Source organism: Macrosteles quadrilineatus, unplaced genomic scaffold (assembly GCF_028750875.1).
Source record: "Macrosteles quadrilineatus isolate MER2022 unplaced genomic scaffold, UCM_ALF_1.0 Scaffold_5__1_contigs__length_97177068, whole genome shotgun sequence".
Lineage (NCBI taxonomy): Eukaryota > Metazoa > Arthropoda > Insecta > Hemiptera > Cicadellidae > Macrosteles > Macrosteles quadrilineatus.
Window position 1 is genome coordinate 7,330,849 of NW_026542598.1, and position 20,496 is coordinate 7,351,344.

The following is a 20,496-nucleotide window of genomic DNA, read 5'->3' on the forward strand; positions in this document are numbered from 1 at the left end:
ACATAAGAATTAACAACCTAGTTGGTAAAAGTAGCTTAACTTATTGAAATCCAATCTACAAAATCTTAGGAACATATTTCATATTGGTACCTATATCACAAGCTAACTTACCATATCTTGCCAAATAAATTTGTACTTTCAATTTATTCAACCCTAACTTAGCGCAGACAAAAAAACCTTTAAGAAATCCCTTTAGAATATCGCGGGATCCCAAAGGATTTATTCTTTAACTTGCAAACTAAAAGTTAAATGCTACCATTGACTAAGACATAGTTAATGGTGACTAACTTAATGCTTAAATTCATTGTTTGAGTTGTCAGGCCTAGGCCTAAGCAGGCCTAGTTTTTTATGTCTTCACTGTTTCTTTAAAAAGTTTTAATTTTCTTCATTAATGTTGAGATAGTCTTAAGCAAATATGAAAATAACCACCATTAATCCCCTCTTGACCCTCTTAAACTTAACTTAGAGGCAAACCTATAAATAATAGGGGTAAGTTAAAAAATCTACAAAATTTGAAACTTTAAGTCCAGTCAGTAGGCTACCTATATTATTCTTGTTTCTTAGAATGCACTCTAGCCTTTGCTTTTGGTTGTTCACTATTTTACCTTGTAAATTAAAATAAGACAAAAAAATAGATTTTTTCTATTACAGGGTAGACAGCGTGATTGGCAGTCAGCTCGTCCCTCGTCCTCGTCAGGCAGCTCTGGCTACAGCTCCGCTTACCTTCGTACTCATCCCGAAGGTAATTCACTGAGCTGTATTACCTTAATAGGGGTTGCTGGGGCCTCAAAAGAACTTTCTTCTATTGAACAATGAATTTTGCTGATAGTAGCCTATTTTAAAGTTATACGGTACAATTTTCAAGCCGACCTTTTATCCTCACAATCGCCAAATGCGTCTGAAAAGATTGCACAAGCAAAAACCGCATCTTTGCCGCTATCATGGGTAACTATGGTGATGTCCCTGCAAACGTGGGAAATATTCTCGATTTCACCGCGATTGCAGGAGACGGTTATTTTTCATCGATGGCATGATGTTCACTATTTTGTCTGTGAATGTGAACGAGTTCACTGTGACCTCGAGTATGCTCACCATTGTGTTGTAACCAAGAACATTTTTTTTCTATTTCCGATTTGGCCTCGATTTAAGAAATCACTTAAAAACTAATTATCTAGGCTAATACAACAATTAAATAGGTATTTAAACAAGTCAAAGCCTACTTTCCTTAACAACCCTAACTTATGCAGGCCCACTTTTATAAACGGGCAGACTGGGCATATGCCCAGGGGCGCCGGTGGTTGGGGGGCGCCCAAGGGGCGCCCTGAACCACCGCCCGCACTAGGGAAAAAAGGGTTTTATCAGCCGGGATTTCAAAAATAAAATGGGTGATTTCAACTTGTAGTCAAGTGATTTTCCCTTATTGCAAAAGTAAATAAATACAACAAAATTAAAAATACTCGACTTTCAGGTTATACCTCGTGTAGTCAGGGAAAGGTAGGCAGCAGTGTGAACCGGGTGCACTCACTATACTATCAGAGGCTGGGAGGCCTGCATGGTGGAAGGAAAATACATAGGTGTGCTAATTCCCGTCGTATGCTGACGTCACTCAGATTGCAAACACCATTTTACCATTAAAAAATTGTAAAAACAATAACAATCAAATCAAAACAAATATATACTTATATGGCAATACATCAGCTGATTTTTTGTTTGCAATTTGGGTGACATCAGCAAATTACGGGAATAGCACGTAGGCCAGCTGTAGTTGTAGTCTACGGGCCTACGGTTGACTTGCACCTCCTCTCCCTCCCAGTCCCACCCCCATCCCCACAAGTCACAACTTAACTACCAACTACCGCGCTGCGCCAGTCCAGTCCAGTACACTTCTGTGCCCGTGGACGGGTTGCTACTAGCCGAACTAAAACATACGGGTGCCGGCTATTGGCATTGCTGGGGGTAGGAGTGCTCTCTAGGCCTGAGGGGTGAGTGAGTAGAAAGACACAAATGTTTTCACAAAAGTACCCCCGCCAACCCCATCGCCTAGACTCAACCAGATCTGGTCGCGCGCACAGAAACTTTGGCCGAACTGTACTCCTCAGTAGTAGTCAGTAGGTTGTGTTTGTGTTGTGCCTGCTGCACAGTCGTCAAATCAGTCACAACACAACCTAAACTGTGACAGTCACTAGTCAGTGTTGACACTCACACTGCAGTTAGTGAACCAGTAATATATAAATAGAGAAGTGTTGATACAAGTAAGTAGGCCTATAAACAGTGAAAAATGCATAAACCTAGTGGAGCCGAGAGCCGCAAGTGGTTGGCTCAAAGAAAACAAACTCAAGAAGCAGTTTTAAAGAAAGTTAAATGTATTAACCAGTATTTCCACTGATACGGAATTGAAAACTCCCTCTCGAAACATAGTAGAATCTCGTTCAATACGTGTGTGTAATGCAATGAACTGCACACTGTACTGTACAGTAATCAAATCACTGCGTAGTGCAATAAGCTGCTGGCGTAGGCCAAGAGGCATTCGCATGGCGACTACTGTCAAGTTCATTGCACTCACCCCAACCCCCAACCCACCTGCTGTGAATTTCGGCGAATATATATATATATATAAAGGGGGCGCTGCTTTTGGGTTTGCCCAGGGCGCCACTGACTCTTAACGCGGCCCTGAACTTATGTAATTTTGGACTGAGACCTGAAGGCCAACATTTTTAACGACCCAAATTAAATATCAATAATTCAACAATTAGAACTAAATGTAAAAAAATTCTTTTTGTTCCGTGCGCCCTGTCAGCTGTTGACTGTCAAGTTACACAAGGCAGAACTTTTTTAAACGGACTTGGAAAAATCTAATTATTTTCTACAGGCTTACGTGGTCCAAGTTATGTGTAAATGAACCATGTGTGTGATAGTTTTAGTGAATATTTGGAAATTAATAGGTTTTCTAATGCTCGCATTCGTTAGAAAACGCAGCTGCTGGTGTTATTACATTGAATCGCCTTGGTAATTCGGTTATTCTATTTGTTCTTCCTCACGATCTATGCACAAAATATTGATGTAACAGCATTTTTTATGTAATGTATGACGTTTTGTAGCGTTACTGTTTGCAGAATGGGGAATTTCTCTGCAGAAAATAAAGTTGTCGACTTTCTACAGAAATATTTTCTGAAAGAGAAAATTCTTACTAACTTGTTATGTAGCATTTTCTGCAGAAACTCACACAGGTTAAGTGTGAGAAAGGGCCATGTAGCCCTAACTTTGCCTGTAAAAATTAATGATTAAAAAAATTATAAAAAACAACCAGTTGGACAAGCTGGGCTGGGCTCCTAGTTTTTCCGTGACAATGTCGCCTGTGGTTCTGCTTTGGGGAGCCAAGCAATAACCTGGCATCACCCTATGGATTTCTTTTCTGCTCTGAGGAAAAAATCGACAGTTTATATTGGAAGGTTGAAATGTGTTACTTTACTTTATTAATTGTTGTTAATTTTTGTTTTGGTGTAGATGAGCCGGGACATCATGAATGCGGTCGCTACAGCCCTCGTCATCCACTACTGACAACAGCTTCTTCCTCTAACCACAGTTCTATTGGTGAGTTGTCACACAAAAATCAGTTCATTACTTCGCACACTAGACTAACTGAAATTACGATTTTGATTATGAATCCCACAACATTTTTTTTTTTTTAATTTCTGCCAGGAACTCCATAACCCCTACTTTGAACTTCAATGAGTCTGGCTACTCAGATTTAATTGATTGGAGTAGCCCAACACAAGTATGTGTTCCCCCTCTTCTTCAGAATGAACCGCACGAAATTTCATTATTGATTCAGATTGGATTAGTTCCAGATTGGGATATAAAAACATTTCCCTGACATTACCAAGCTGTTGAAAGCAGTGTTTCCATGCAGGATTGTTATCCCGATAACAAAATTTTCAGAAAATGAGCGGAATTGCAATGGGATGTGGGATAAAACAGGATTTTCGGCTATGACGTGTATTTTTATTTTTTCTACTTAATATTAGAGAAAAACTAACTCCAAATGATTAAACTACTACCAAATGTTTAAACAACTATTTAACGTCAAATTGTATTACTCGGGATTGAACATAAAAACATGCAGGATTAAACGGGATTTCTCAGATTATTTTTTTGATGTGGATACACTGGTTCAAAGCTCGAAGCTCATCGCCGAAGCATCACTCAAGGTGTGTGGGTCCCAATCAAGAGACAATTAAATCAGAACCAAACTAGAATCTAGATCACTCGCACACTCCCATTTCACAGGTCACAGATTAGGCTATATAGCCCAGAAACCAAGCACAAGGACAGAGTAAACAGGTAAAACAAAATATATAAAGAATAAGGCTAAACCAGAGAAAGTATCTAACATACAACATGTATGAAGAAGTAGGTTCTTCTTTAACTATTTTTGTTACTTTTATGATAAAATTATTCAAGAAACTGATAGAAAATAGAATTTATTGAGCATGACAAAAACATAAGTGTATGAATTATAAAAACCAGGAATGAACTGTTTGGTAACCATAGCAACTCATTTAAACAAAACCAAAGTTATACTTTTATAAAAAAAACAAATAATTGTCCAGCTGGCCTTCAACAGTATTGAAGCACTCACCACAGTACCCCCCTGCTAATGATTTAATTTAAGTAAATCATGATACTTGAAATCGTACAGGAAAGCGTACATGTCTCCCAGATTTTGTCTTAATCGCAGGTCTTAATTCGCTTTGAACTTGTCTTGGTATAATTAGGATCATCCATGCTTTGTGTCTTGCTTTGTGCTTGTGTGGATTTGTTGCTTTCTGTCCTATTTGGTGCATATCCATCGTTCTTGTATTCGGACCAAAAGTATGCCGGTTTGAGTCGATCCATGGATACCGTGACATTACAGCCTTTAATCACCACAACGGCAGTCTTGGTGGTTCTGCTGATAATAGGGTAAGGACCAGAGTATGGGGGTTCGAGAGCTCCCTTGGGGATGTCAGTCCGCACAAAGACATGTGTGCATGTAGCGAGGTCCTTAAAAACGAATGGCGTCTTCGCACCATGTCTAGTTCCACTGACTGGATGCAGGTTGTTGAAGTGCTGACGTAAGCTCTTTACGAAGTTTGGTGGATCCAATTGATGTCCATCTTGGCTGGGTGTCATAAACTCTCCAGGAAGTCGTAGAGGTTGACCGTAAACGAGTTCTGCAGAGGAAGCTTGCATATCTTCGCGCCACACAGCTCTGATCCCCATCAGTATCACTGGCAATACTTCGGTCCAACGATCTGTTGTGTGACACCTTATGGCTGCCTTGAGTTGTCGATGAAGGCGTTCAACGAGTCCATTGGCAGCAGAGTGATAGGCAGTCGTTCGCAGACGTGTTGATCCAGTTAACTGTGTTAGCTGCTGGAAAAGAGAGGATTCAAATTGTCGACCTTGATCTGTGGTTATGCGCAGTGGCGTTCCAAACCTTGAAATCCAGTTGGTGAATAATGCACGAGCTACAGTTTCAGCATCTATGTTCTCAAGTGGAACTGCTTCAGGCCAACGTGTAAATCTGTCAACACAAGTCAAACAATACCTGTAACCTTCCGAAACAGGTAATGGGCCAACTAGATCAATATGGATGTGTTCGAATCTAGAAGATGGTGGAACAAACGTACCAACTGGGGTTGAACTGTGACGTGTTATCTTTGACTTCTGGCAGGAGAGGCAGGAGCGAGCCATAGAACGACAGTCCGATTTCATTGAAGGCCAAACAAAACGTTGGCTAACCAGTTTTGTGGATGCCTTTATCCCGGGATGAGACAGGTTGTGCAAGCTGTAAAAAACATTTTTTCGAAATTGTTTTGTGACAAAAGGACGGGGGTTTGAAGTAGATACATCACAATAAAGTGAGATTTCCGTTCCTGGTAGCAGCACTTGCTTGAGCTTTAGGTTGGATTCTGTTTCTAAATAGTGTTGTAGTTCTTCATCCTGAGCTTGAGACTCTGCCAAAGCCTGGAAGTTTAAGGAGGCAGTGGCTTCTTCTATCCTAGAGAAGGTATCTGCAACTGCGTTATCTTGTCCAGAAACGTGGCGAATGTCAGTTGAGAACTGTCCAATATATTCCAAGTGACGGAACTGTCTTGGAGAACACTTATCAGGTTTTTGACGGAAAGCAAAGGTCAGAGGCTTGTGATCTGTAAAAATTATGAATTGTCTTCCTTCTAGCATATGTTTGAAATACTTAATGGCAAGATAAATTGCTGTTAGTTCTCTGTCATAAGTACTGTATTTCTGTTGAGTTAGACTTAACTTTTTGGAAAAGAAAGATAGTGGTTGCCAGTTTTGTCCTACCTTTTGTTGCAATACACTTCCTACAGCATAGTCTGATGAATCGCAGAAGATTGCAAGTGAGGCATTCGGTGCAGGGTGAGACAACATAACGGCTTCACTGAGGCTTTTTTTACAAGTTTCAAAAGCTCGTTCACTTTCTGTAGTCCAATTAATAGGCATATTACCTTTTAGATTGGCTTTCAGAAGTTCGTTTAGTGTGCTCTGCTGGGACGCTGAATGGGGTAGGAATCTACGATAAAAGTTTAGCATACCAGTGAATCTTCTTAATTCCTTTGCAGTCTTTGGTTTGGGGTAACAGTCAAGAGCTTTCACTTTTTCAGGTAAGGGTTTTATCCCTTCTCCGGAAACTTGATATCCGAGAAAACTAACCATGGGAACTCCTAGGTTGCACTTACTTGGGTTGACAAAGACTCCGAAAGAGGATAGGTGGTCAAACAATTGTCGTAAGTGAATGAGGTGTTGTTCTTCGGATTCTGAAGCTACGAGAATGTCATCAATGTAAGCGTAACAGAAGTCTAGGCCACTGAGTACACCACCAATGAAACGTTGAAAGGTTTGGGCAGCATTGCAAAGTCCAAAAGACATGAAAGGAAATTCGAAAAGACCAAAAGGTGTTGTTATAGCAGTCTTATGAACGTCATCAGGAGCTACAGGGATCTGATGGTAAGCACGAACAAGATCTATAGTAGAGAAAACTTTTTTACCATGCAAATTTAGAGAAAAGTCCTGAATGTGAGGAATAGGGTAGCGATCAGGAATGGTTCTGGCATTTAGGGCTCTGTAGTCTCCACATGGTCTCCATTCGTCTCCTTTTTTGGGAACCATATGAAGAGGGGATGACCAGCTGCTAGAAGAAGGTCTAGCTATACCTAACTGGACCATAACCTCAAATTCTTTTTTGGCTAACTTTAACTTGTCCGGGGCTAGACGACGGGGTTTGCTAAAGACTGGTGGTCCTGGGGTTGTCTGGATATGATGTTCTGTTTGGTGTTTGACAGGGACAGAAGGTTTACCTGCCGGTCGAATAAGGGACGCATATGATTGGAGGAGCTGCATGTAGACATTTGGTTGGTTTGCATTTATTGCTTTAATACCACTTACCAAATTGGAGCATGTTGCGCGACCAGTGGAAACGAGAGAGGTTACCTGATCAATCAAACACTGACGTCGAACATCCACTAATAAATCATAATGATGAAGAAAGTCAACTCCAATGATCGGTTTGGCAACATCAGCTATGATAAAACGCCACACAAATGCTCGGCGTAGGCCTAGGTCCAAAGATAAGGTATGCAACCCGTAAGTGGCAATTTCGGTGTTGTTTGCTGCGTATAGTGTATAGTCAGATTTTAGTATTTTACCTGAAAGCATTTTTCGTGGATAGACGCAAACATCTGCTCCAGTGTCAATGAGGAACTGTTGTTTTGTTACCTTGTCTGTGACGAAGAGGCGGCGAGATGTCTGTAGATCGGAGGAGTCGCTGGCCGCCATTAGAGACTCCCGAGATCGTTTCCCCAGTTGTTGGCTTGGAAACTGCAAGGCCTGGTGCACTTAGTTGCTGCATTACCGAATCGCTTGTGGTACCAGCAAACATCGTCTCTTGTCGTGCTCTTGGAGCGTGATCTTGATCGCCGAACCGGACTTGAACTCCATGTTGGACGACGATTTTGATTACTCCGCAGATCTTCTTTGATAGTTGAAATGTCGTGCTGAAGAGTGCTTACGATTTCGCCCATTTTAGATGTCATCAGGATTGTCAGTCGCTCCATCATTACTTCCATAGAGTTGGGACTGTTAGTAGGGACAGCTGCTTCTGTAACTTGATGACGCGGGCTAATTTCAAGCACGGCGTCAGCCAACTCGGCTAGTGCATCAAGCTCAGACGACTTTTGTGTTGCTAAAATGGCTTGAGTTGATGAAGGCAGACGACTCAACCACAGAGTTTTCAGCACAGTGTCAGGCACAACGGTACCAGCCAAAGCACGAAGATGTCTGAGGAACTGCGAGGGCTTTCGATCTCCCATTTCTTCATGTTCTAGGAGACGTCTGGTCTTCTGTTCCTGTGAAGAGCTTAGGCGTTGTATCAATTCTGTTTTCAGTTTTTCGTATTTTCCCTCGGTTGGTGGTCTTGTGAGGATGTCTCTCACTTCAGCAGCGTATTTAGCATCAAGGTTTCCAAAAACATAAAAGAATTTTGTTTCATCAGATGTGATCCGAGCCAAGGAGAATTGGGTCTCGACCTGCGCAAACCACAGCTCAGGATCTGCTGGCCAAAATTGTGGAATCTTCACAGTAATTCGTTCTAGTGAGTTACCTTCTTGAGAAGTAGACATTGTATTGCAATTTTGCTAAATTTTGGTAAAAAATGATCACGTCGGGGTCACCACTGAAGAAGTAGGTTCTTCTTTAACTATTTTTGTTACTTTTATGATAAAATTATTCAAGAAACTGATAGAAAATCTATATAATTAATACGCTACATGAAACTTTGTCGGTTGAACTCTTCCGCCATTTCTTTGCCGATTTTATTGACGTCTCATTGGAAAGAGCGTGTCGCGTAGATTTGCAAACTGGCCTTACATTTTTGAAAAAGTCCCTTGGGCTCTGCCCCAGTGGCTTTGAAAGTTTCCATGTTATCCTTATGAAGAACATAATTGTTTACATTTTGATCAGCTGTATAATTTAATTGCTGTTATTTATCTTTCAATTCACTGAAACGCATTGAGTACATTTATTTACTATTTCAGTTTGTGTAAACATAACCTCCAAGACGGATCGCGTTAGTATGGTTGTATCTTAAATTTGCGTATTTATCGTTGTTTTTTGTCGCTATGGCGGATCGTGTTAGCATGACTGTAACTTAAATTTGTGCATTTATCGTTGTTTTGTGTAGCTATAGTTTGTTTATTTGTTGTTTTTTTTTTCTTCTTTTAAATGCTTTCGACGTGACGACAACGAAACATAGACAGGAGGCGTAATCGTGATAACGACCGCAGCTACAGAACAGTGGAGCGGGACAGTCAGCACCTGACCCTGGACAATCTCAACTATTAGGTTACAAATGCGCTACCCCAAAACGACTTTTCGTTCTCAATTGGCCCTCTATCAATGACCTGTGTTGCCTGTACAGCGAGGCAATTTGAGAAAGAGAAAACCGGCCGGAATGCTTTAGGTTTATCAATAACGAAGATAAACATGGACAACCTTATATGGCTATAAGTCAGGAAATGTTTGTAGAAAACATTAAAAAGCAATACCAGGTTATGAAATATGATATAAATTTACAGGAAATGTTGATTACTGTTGTATACATCGTGAGTATCTCCATGAGTTACACACCGGTAATCTTTGAGTTGACTCTTTAAACTCATTGTAAATATGACTGTTATTCGTTTTGAAATAACTCCTGTAATACTTTGCAATTGCTCGAATTCGAGCAACATGTACACTAGTAGAATTTATTGAGCATGACAAAAACATAAGTGTATGAATTATAAAAACCAGGAATGAACTGTTTGGTAACCATAGCAACTCATTTAAACAAAACCAAAGTTATACTTTTATAAAAAAAACAAATAATTGTCCAGCTAGCCTTCAACAGTATTGAAGCACTCACCACAATGTAAATAATGTAAAAATATCAAACATGCCCTTATTGGTTAAATGGATGGGCGGAACTCAAAAAGTGCAGCTACCCTCCACTTGGTAAGTTTTTGGCCAATTGAAAGATGAACTCAGATTTCAAAAATGTATTTTTGATTTTCTCCTATGTACCAAATACATCTTTTCCGCAAACTATCAATTTTAATTTCTTAACTTGAATTTTTACACACCACCCTAATGTTTACCTAAAAGTGGCTTAAATATCTGGATTAGCCTATCGGTAATCCAATTAATTGCTGTGGCAACTAGTTTCAGCTTACTATGGATTGAATTGAATTGAATTGAAAATTTCTTTATTCATAATATACAGTGGTATACATCGAATGGCGTCATTATGCTAAATTACAGCTAACAAATTAATTTAATTACATTTCCTCCATAAGCCATAAGGTACCTATTTAAACCAAAAGTTGATCATAAACAACAAAAAGTATGGTTGTCAGAGTTCATCAAATTTATATAATGTTTTATTTGTCAAATGCAGTTTTAATTTTTTCTTAAAATTTTTTACATCTTTAACGTTTCTCAATTCCACAGGTAGCCGTAGTAAAAACTTAGCACCCGTATTTAATGTTTTTTTATTATAAAACTCTAGCCTGTGGAAATCAATGGCAATTTGATTTCTATTTCTTGTAAAATAGGAATGGCTGTCACCTAACCTGGGAACCAGATTGTTTATACTTAGTTTTTTAGCATAAAGTGCTGTGTGAAAAACATATAAACTGTAAACAGTCATTATGCCCAAATCTGTAAAATGCTGACGAACCGAATCACCAAAATTCATTCAAATTCATTATGATTCTTATCGCCCTTTTTTGAAGAATAAGAATTCTATCCAAATTTTGTTTTGTTGTACCTCCATAGATTTCAATGCCATAACTGATTGCTGATTTAATAAGAGAAAAATAAATTGTTTTTAATGTATTTACTGAACAAAAATTAGATATCCTATTTAAAGCATACAATCCAGAAGTGACTTTGTTAACTACATGATCTATGTGGAGATTCCATGATAAATTTTCATCCAATATTAAGCCTAAAAATTTGGTAGAAACAACTTTTTCCAAAGAATGGTTGTTTATTTTTATTACTGGATTTACTGAATTTTTACTTCTTCCTGCATTGAACATGATAAAATTGGTTTTACTTGTATTTAATAATAGTTTGTGATTATTCAAAAAGTTATGGATAGCCTACCCAATAAAGCTGAAGAAGAACTATGTTCCAAATTATTTATTGTATTACTACTAATTTTGAAACTTGCATCATCTGCATATAGACAAAGTGTTTTTGTTGAGCCATTTTGAAAAGAATGTGGAATATTTTTTAGATAGCACAGAAACAACAGTGGTCCAAGGATAGAACCTTGCGGGACCCCATGCTGAATCTGTGCTAGCGAAGAATGACTGGTGACTGTTTGATTATTAATGGTACTTTTTATTTCAACAAATTGTTTTCTATTAACCAAGTATGAGCTAATCCAATTTAAAGTATTACCATTGATTCCCAGGCCTTTAATTTTGTTTAAAAGAATTTTGTGCGAGACGCTATCAAAAGCTCTGCTCAGGTCCAAGAAAATACCTATTGTTTTCTCTCCTTTATCCACCGAGTCAATTACCGAATTAATGAAATCTATGCAAGCAGTAATAACTGATCGATTTGGTCTAAATCCATGTTGTTCCTTATCATGCAAACAATTGGTTTCTAGAAAATGTACTAATTGATTGTAGGCTGCTCTTTCAAAAATTTTAGAAAAGGTTGGTAATAATGATAATGGCCTGTAGTTGGCTAGATTTTGTGCATCTCCTTTTTTGAGGATCGGGATTACCTTTACAATTTTGAGTTTTGACGGAAAAATCCCACTAATAAAAGAGGAATTGATTAATTGGACTATTGGTTTTATTAGTTGATTGCTTGCTTTCTTTATCACTATCATTGGAACCTCACCATATCCAGTTGAAAGTTTATTTGTAAAAGAACTTAAAATTTTTTTAATTTCAATTTCTGTAACTGGTCTAAATTTAAAATTTTGATTTGTGAAATTATTGAAACAAGGCAGAGCATCATTGTTATTTTGACTATTTGGATCTAACTGTGGAATTATCAAACGTTCAACATAACTGGAGAAAAAGTCATTAAAATGTCTACAAATTTCCTGCGGATCTTCTAATGTATGGTCGTTATATACAATTTCAATGTTGCTACACTATTTTTTCTTACTACCAATCTCAGAGTTGAGGATCTGCTAGGTTGTTTTACTAACGTTTTTAGATTCTTCTATTTTATTTTTATAAAAATCTTTTTTTTATTTTTATTAAATTCTGTTTGTAATTTGTTCTTAAAGTTTTAATTCTGTTAAACATTTCTTGATCCTTAACAACTCTGGCTTCTGTACTTAACTCTACAATTTTTTATCTATCTTGTTTTAAATCAGGTGTTATCCAACTATCATTACAATTCCTGGACCGTTTTTTAACTTTAGGAAAAACTAAATTGAAATAATACATAAAAATGTCATGAAAAGTATCAAATTTTACAACAACACTAGCATTATATACACTAAACCAATTCTGTTTTTCCAATATCTTACCAAAAAATGACAAATTGCTTTCATTAAAAACTCTAGTTTCTCTTGTCACATATTTATTTTCGTGCTTAAATTTAGCTTTATTTAAGTATTCTCCAACAAAATGATCTACAGATACCATTAGCCCATTATGGTCCGATAATTGTGTGTCAATTCCCTCGACTCTAATTGAATGCTCATCAAAATTAGTCAAAACATTATCTAATGCAGATTCTGTAGTACAAGTTATTCGGGTAGGAAAATTAACTAAAAATCTCATATTGTACAATTGCAAAACATCATTGAGCTTTTGTCGGTTTGAGCCAAAACATTTATGTTAATGTCACTATCGTTCTTATGACAACTACTTATGACAACACTTATGTTCTTATGACAACTAATACAAATTTGAATCTCTTAACTAATACTCTTAAACAAAAACACAATTTTTCTATAAATATTGATACGCTAGAACTAGGAGATCGATATACTGCCATTAAAACAAAATTCAACCCAACCGTATTGTACTCAACAACACAGCATTCAAATTCTTTTTCTAAAATTATGTTTTGAATACAATTTAAGTTTACTTTTTTATACTTCATGCTATCCTTACTTAAAACCATGACACCACCTCCAACAGACAAGAACCCTTGAAAAGGAGGCATTTATACTGTAATCTTTTAAGTTGAACCTTTCTATTTCAGAATTTATAATTTTATGTTCATTTAAAACTATTATATCAGGGTTTAACTCATTAATTGTAATTTCTAGGGACTCTATTCGTGATGGCAGATGTTGAATATTTATGTGAAACAAATTTAATCCTAACCTATAATTTACTGTTGAATTAACATTACTCTGAATTAAATTAGTAAATTTACAGACATTGTGCAACCTTAAGTTATTTTTGTACACAAAAAGCATGTTTTTTTTTTCATTTGTTGAGCCAGACAAAGAATCAGGTTTTAATTTTGATGATGATGTCTCAGGTGACCGCATTAGGGAGACTTCACACACAGGTAACACATTATGGAGCCATCATCAGGCACCCAGACGTATACTGAAAAGAAAATTGACTTTTAATATAGTTTTAATTTTTAATCTTGTTATCTAAGATGTCACCCGTCTTCTTTTTTACCAGTTATGCTAGAAATGTGAAATGTTTTATGACAATAAAGTGATATTATTATTAAACTCCCGCCATCGTATTGCAAAAGCTCTAGTCATTCACGTTGTGTCTTAGTTTTATTTAAATATGTGTACGAAATATGACGACCTTCCGAAAAAATTTTCTGTCCTTGTAATGCCTGATGATGGCTCAATAGTGAGCTGAAACTAGTTGCCACAGCAACCAATTGGATTATCGATAACTTAATACAAGCATCTAAACTACTTATATAGTACTAGCAGAGTACCCGTCCTTCGTACGGGGTTGGCATAGAAGTATAAAATGCTTATTGCAGTTACGGGAGAGGACACGGTTTAAGGAAATTTGGTCTTTAAATTTATACGGTATCCTATAGTGTAGCACACATCTACCATAGCCCTAATGTTCTACAACTGCACCTAAACCATGGAAAAAGTAAGGTTCTCATTGTGTACCACAACTTTTTGTTGCAAGTTGGTTCAAATTAGCTGTTGTAATAAATGCAAAAAACATAATAGTGCTGCACCCTGTTGGTAAGCCTTACTTTTAATGCTATTTAATATCATAGAACCAACTTGTACAGTTGAAACGGCTGAAAAATTTCTTTTATTCCCTTAATATGAATACTCATAAGGCTAACATGAGAAAATCCAGAGCCAGAGCCACTGGGGCGGATTCTGAAAGTGTTTTTGAGGTAAGAATATGTCTATATATTAATCGGGAATGTCAGCTATCATCACACCAAATTTCAACCTTATCGGTTTAGTATTTACTTAAGTATGTATTTCTCACAAACATCCATCCATCCATCCATCAACCCATCCATACATCCATACATCCAAACTTTTTTACTTATAATATTAGTAAGTTAGATAAATCACACTTTGTTACCCTCCCTGCAGGCAGCAAACCTAGGTAATCGTTAAACCTAATGTTATTGAATTTGATTTAATTGAAAATAAAGTCACACTAATGAAATTTTGCTTAGGCTGCAGGTTTGCTGCGGTGGGGGTACTATGGAATTTATATTTATGTAGAAAGAAGACATTTGTGGTCGTAGAGATTAACTCTAATTTATATAAGATACTAAATAATCCGGTTGGTCACAATTAGTAGCGCCGGTCGCTTGTTATTTGAACAGCTACTGCAAACCAGCGCTACTATTCGTATTTGCTAGCAGCTATACCCGTGCCTTGCAACGGGGTCAGTATGCAAAAGAGACAATGTTGGTTCTTTGAAAATGCCAAATGGTATCACTCCTACCATTTAATTCAGAAACAAAATATAACTGTATAACTTAACTCGATAATAGTACGTTTTGGTTAACTAATACCGTTCATACTTATTTAGGCTACCTACGATACAAAACCAATGATAGATTTTAAGGTACAGTAATATAACGTGTTAAATGGTTTTCACTGTAAACAAAAAAACCATCACAACAGTTACAAACCGAAAAATAGGAAAAAATAGGAAAATATAAATAAACTCGCCTTTGGCTCGCTGGGGGCTCCGCCCCCAGGCCCCCTCTTTTGGTTGGGGGTAAATAGAAATGGGCCATGGCGCAAGACCTGCAATTGAGCCAAATTTCAGATCTTTAGCTAATCTAGAAGTGGGTAAAATATATTTAGACCGATGCACCTGTAGGAATAACATTGGGGGGATAATAATTTTCGTGGGGGAGGGAGTTATATTTGTAAAATGTCACTTTTCGAAAAGGGCGCAAGATCAACAATCATGCCAAATTTCAGATATCCAGTTAATCTAGAAATGGGTTAACGTGATTTAGACTTACGCACCTGTAAGAATAACATTAGGGGGGGGGGGTTGAAAATACGACGCCCCCAGGCCCCCTTTTTTGGTTGGGGGTAAATACAAATGGGTCATGGCGCAAGACCTACAATTGAGCAAAATTTCAGATCTTTAGTTAATCTAGAAGTGGGTAAAATTGATTTAGACCGATGCACCTGTAGGAATAATATTGGGGGGCCCCAAATTTTGACATTAAACCTAAGTTTTGGGGGTCAAGGAGTAGTAAAGTTACGAAAAAACACGTAATGTGTAAAATTTAAAGTTAGGCCTAAGTAAGGAGAATACAAAAAAATATTAATTTTTGCAAAAACAAATTATTTAAGTATGAAAAATGGCAAAAACCGGTAAAAATTTAAAGAAATTTACCAAATTTTGAAAGTAGGGCGCTTTTTGATGGTTAAGGAGTGCGATTTTCGGAAAACACCTAGCCTAGTAAGGGTTTGTAGAAAATTTGATTCCCGATCATGAAAATCCTTTTAAATCTTTTCTATATCTTACCGTTTTCGAGCTATAGGCGATTGAAAAAAAAGTGTTTTGTCTTTATAGAGGTCCGCCAGTTTGAATTTTTAGGGTGGTTAAAATTTGAAAATCGGACTTTTGCAAAATTCACCATAAACTTATGATCCCTTACTACAATAGTACTAAATTCCAAGTCTCTAGCACGTTTCTAAACGATTGATATGACCATACCAAAGTCATTATATTTAAATCTTGAATGGAGAATAAGAATAACATGGGGCTCTAAAAGTGGCAAAAAACCTTTAAATTTTAACATTAAACCTAAGTTTTGGGGGTTAAGGAGTAAGGATACAAAAAAACATTAAATAGGTAAAATTTAAAGTAAATTTGGGAGAATACTGCCAAATTACAAGTCTCTAGCACGATTCTAAACGATTCTGATGACCATAACAAAGTCTAATGACTTTATATCATTAATTGTAATTTCTAGGGACTCTATTCGTGATGGCAGATGTTGAATATTAATGTGAAACAAATTTAATCCTAACCTTTACTGTCGAATTAACATTACTCTGGATTAAATTAGTAAATTTACAGACATTGTGCAACCTTAAGTTATTTTTTGTGGCACAAAAAGCCACACAAAACAACAAAAAAATTAAATTAATTAATTAATTGAAATTAATTTAATAATTTCAATGTTATTCTCCATAATTACATAAACACATACATAATAACATTGGGCTCGTAGTTTTGGGGGTCAAGGAGTAAAGTTACGAAAAAAAATGTAATGAGTAAAATTTAAAGCAAAGTAAGGGAAAAACAATAATAATATTTGCAAAAATAAATTATTCAAGTAAAAAAAAATTGCGAAAAGAGGTAAAAATTTTATAGAAATTTACCAAATTTTGAAAGTAGGGCGTTTTTTGAAGCTGAAGGAGTGCGATTTTCGGGTAACGCATAAACAGGTTTTGTAGAAAATTTAATTCCTGTTCATGAAAAATCTTTCAAATCTTTTCTAGCTCTTACAGTTTTCGAACTATAGCCGATTGAAAAAAAAGTGTTTTGTCGTTTTCAGAGGTCCGCCATTTTGGATTTTTGGGTTTGTTAAAATTTAAAAATTGGACTTTTGCAAATTTCACCATTAACTTAGGATCCATTACTAGAATACTAACAAATTTCAAGTCTCTAGCACATTTCTAAACGATTCATTTGACCATACCAAAGTCATCAAATTTCAATCTTATTCTGCATAAGAATAATATGGGGCTCGTAAAAGTGGTAAAAACTTAAGTATTTTAAGTATTTTGGGTCAAGGAGTAAAGTTACGAAATAACATGTAATGTGTAAAATTTAAAGTAAAGTAAGGAGAACACAAAGCAATAATAATATTTGCAAAAAGGAATTGTTTAAGTATGGAAAAATAGCGAAAACCGGTAAAAATTTGAAAGAAATTTACGAAATTTTAAAATTAGGGCGTTTTTTGAAGCTTAAGGAGTGCGATTTTTGGAAAACGCTTGAAGGGTTTAGTAGAAAATTTAATTTCCTTTCGCTAAGATCCTTTCAAATCTTTTCTATCTCTTACTGTTTTCAAGCTATATCCGTTAGAAAAAAACTTGTTTTATCGTTTTCAGAGGTCCGCCATTTTGGATTTTTGGCGGGTTTAAAATTTGAAAATGGGATTTTTGCAAATTTCATCATTAATATAAGATCCCCTACTACAATAATACCATGTTTCAAGTCTCTAGCACGTTTCTAAACGGTTCAGATGAGCACACCAAAGTCTACCGTTTTCAATGTTATTCTCCATAAGAATAACATGGGGCTTGTAAAAGTGGTAAAAAACCTTTAAATTTTGACATTAAACCTAAGTTTTGGGGGTTAAGGAGTAAAGATACAAAAAAACATTAAATGAGTAAAATTTAAAGTAAATTAAGAGGAACACAGAGCACTAATAATATCTGCAAAAAAGAATTATTTAAGTATGAAAAAATAGCGAAAACCGTAAAAAGTTTCAAAGAAATTTACTAAATTTTGAAAGTAGGGCGTTTTTTGAAGGTTAAGGAGTGCGATTTCCGGAAAACGCCGTAAGGGTTTTGTAGAAAATTTAATTTCCTTTCGCTAAGATCCTTTCAAATCTATTCTAGCTCTTACCGTTTTCGAGCTACATCCGGTTGAAAAAAAAGTGTTTTTTCGTTTTCAGAGGTCCACCATTTTGAATTTTTGGGGGGGTTAAAATTTGAAAATGGGACTTTTGGGAATTCCACCGGTAATGTAGGATCCCATACTACAATACTACCAAATTTCAAGTCTCTAGCACGTTTCTAAGTGGTTCAGATGAGCATACTAAAGTCGGCATTTTTCAATGTTATTCTACATAAGAATAACATGGGGCTTGTAAAAGTTGTAAAAAACCTTTAAATTTTGACATTAAACCTAAGTTTTGGGGGTTAAGGAGTAAAGATACAAAAAAACATTAAATGAGTAAAATATAAAGTAAAGTAAGAAGAACAGAGAGCATTAATAATATCTGCAAAAAGAAATTATTTAAATATGAAAAAATAGCGAAAACCGTAAAAAATGTGAATGAAATTTACAAAACTTTGAAAGTAGGCCATTTTTTGAAGCTGAAGGAGTGCGATTTTTGGAAAACGCCTAAGAGGGTTTTGTAGAAAATTTCATTCCTGTTCCTGGATATACTTTCAAATCTTTTCTATCTCTTACCGTTTTCTAGCTATAGCCCTTTGAAAAAAACGTGTTTTGTCGTTTTCAGAGGTCCGCCATTTTGGATTTTCGGCGGGGTTAAAATTTTAAAATGGGACTTTTGCAAATTTCACCGGTAATGTAAGATCTCATACTACAATACTACGCAAATTTGAAGTCTCTAGCACGTTTCTAAGTGGTTCAGATGGGCACACGAAAGTCGGCTATTTTTAATGTTATTCCCCATAAGAATAACATGGGGGGGAAACCCTTAATTTCGGGGGGGTTAAAATTTAAAAATGTCACTTTTTGGAATTTTCCCGGGGCTTTGGGCACTAGACCTACAAAACACCGAAAATTTCAAGTCTCTAGCTCATCTAGAAGTGGTCTAGAATTTGTATCCCCCAGTGAGTTACACATGCGGCTGTATATAATTTAGACTCGCCTTTGGCTCGCTGGGGGCTCCGCCCCCAGGCCCCCTAGCTGTTAGTCGTCATTAGGAAATTTAGGAAGGGGTGAGAGGCCATCACCAAGAAGCCGGGGAAATTTCAAGCCCGTAGCACACCTAGAAGTGGTCTAGAAAACACTCTCCGCATCTCTAAATTCGTTGTGGGGATGTAATAGCGAAAATCGATATTGAAGTAATAACCATTTCACAAAATAATCGAGTAGATTGATAAGTAGAGAATAGTAAAGTATTATATTAAGTAAATAGTTCATCGTAAATATTTATGTATAAGTTTATGAAAATAGATGAAGTTATTTTTGTTTCCCTGTCAGATAGCCACAAACTGTATGGCATATCCAGTTCCGACACGGGGAGGCCAGGAAACGTAGGAACCATATTAATTTACAATTATTTATATTAACAGTTATAGTATTTCAAGTAAAAAGATGTTAGTAAATATTTATAAATTTATTAATGAAAATAGATCAAGTAATGTTTGTTTCCCTGTCGGTTAGCCATAAAAGCATTTTTACGAATATATTAGAAAGCCCTTTATACAAAAATTGTGGGTAAATTTGCGGTAAGTGAGTATGTTAGTATTTTTACAATTGAGTTTTTGGTCAAAGGAAGTAATAATATAAGGAGAGAAGGGTTCGTTATAGTTAAAATCGACATTAAAGTAATAACAATTTCAAGAATTGATTAGAGGAGATTGATAAGTTGATAATAGTAAAGCATAATATGAACACATTGAGAATTGTTGCTGTCAGTGAATTTTGAATCCCCTTGATGAAAGGATCCAACAGCAACGCAAGTAAACTCCATTATAACTGGGCAAAATCCGAAATCACGGAGAAACCCAAAAAAATTCCAGTAAAAGGAGAAGCTCTTACTCCACAAGTCTAGTCAATATGGTAGCAGAAATAAGAGCGAGAACCAAACTCAAAATCGACGAAATATTGTCAACCTATATGAGCGAGCATCTAACATGGGTAGTCAAATCAGAATGCAAAGATAAGAGCGAGAACCAAACCCTAATTTTGCTTTAGCGGAAAATACGTGCTGCATTACTGACATCAATCATTAGTCAATAAAAATACGGACAGCTAACCGACACTAATATGTAATCAACGTAGTGTATTGCTTATAACCTTTTGGTCATTACATTTCAATGCTATTCTCCATAAAAATAACATGGAGCTCGTAAAAACTTTCACATTTAGTCATTAAACCTAAGTTTTGGGAGTCAAGGAATAAAGTTACGAAAAAACATGTAAAGAGTAAAATGTAAAGTAAACTAAGAAGAATGCAAAGCATTAAGAATATTTGCAAAAATGTATTATTTAG

At 36.3% G+C, this 20,496-nt stretch overlaps 1 protein-coding gene across 2 annotated transcripts in view; it reads left to right on the forward strand.

Moving 5' to 3' along the window:
• Nucleotides 1–20,496, forward strand: part of LOC128995361 (putative protein kinase C delta type homolog) — an 88,829-nt gene that overhangs the window by 837 nt on the left and 67,496 nt on the right. For both annotated transcript variants that reach the window (XM_054420364.1, XM_054420365.1), the window contains exons 2-3: nt 652–742; nt 3,505–3,591. In XM_054420364.1, coding sequence (XP_054276339.1) covers nt 652–742; nt 3,505–3,591 — 178 coding nt within the window. The remainder of the gene's footprint in view (nt 1–651; nt 743–3,504; nt 3,592–20,496) is intronic.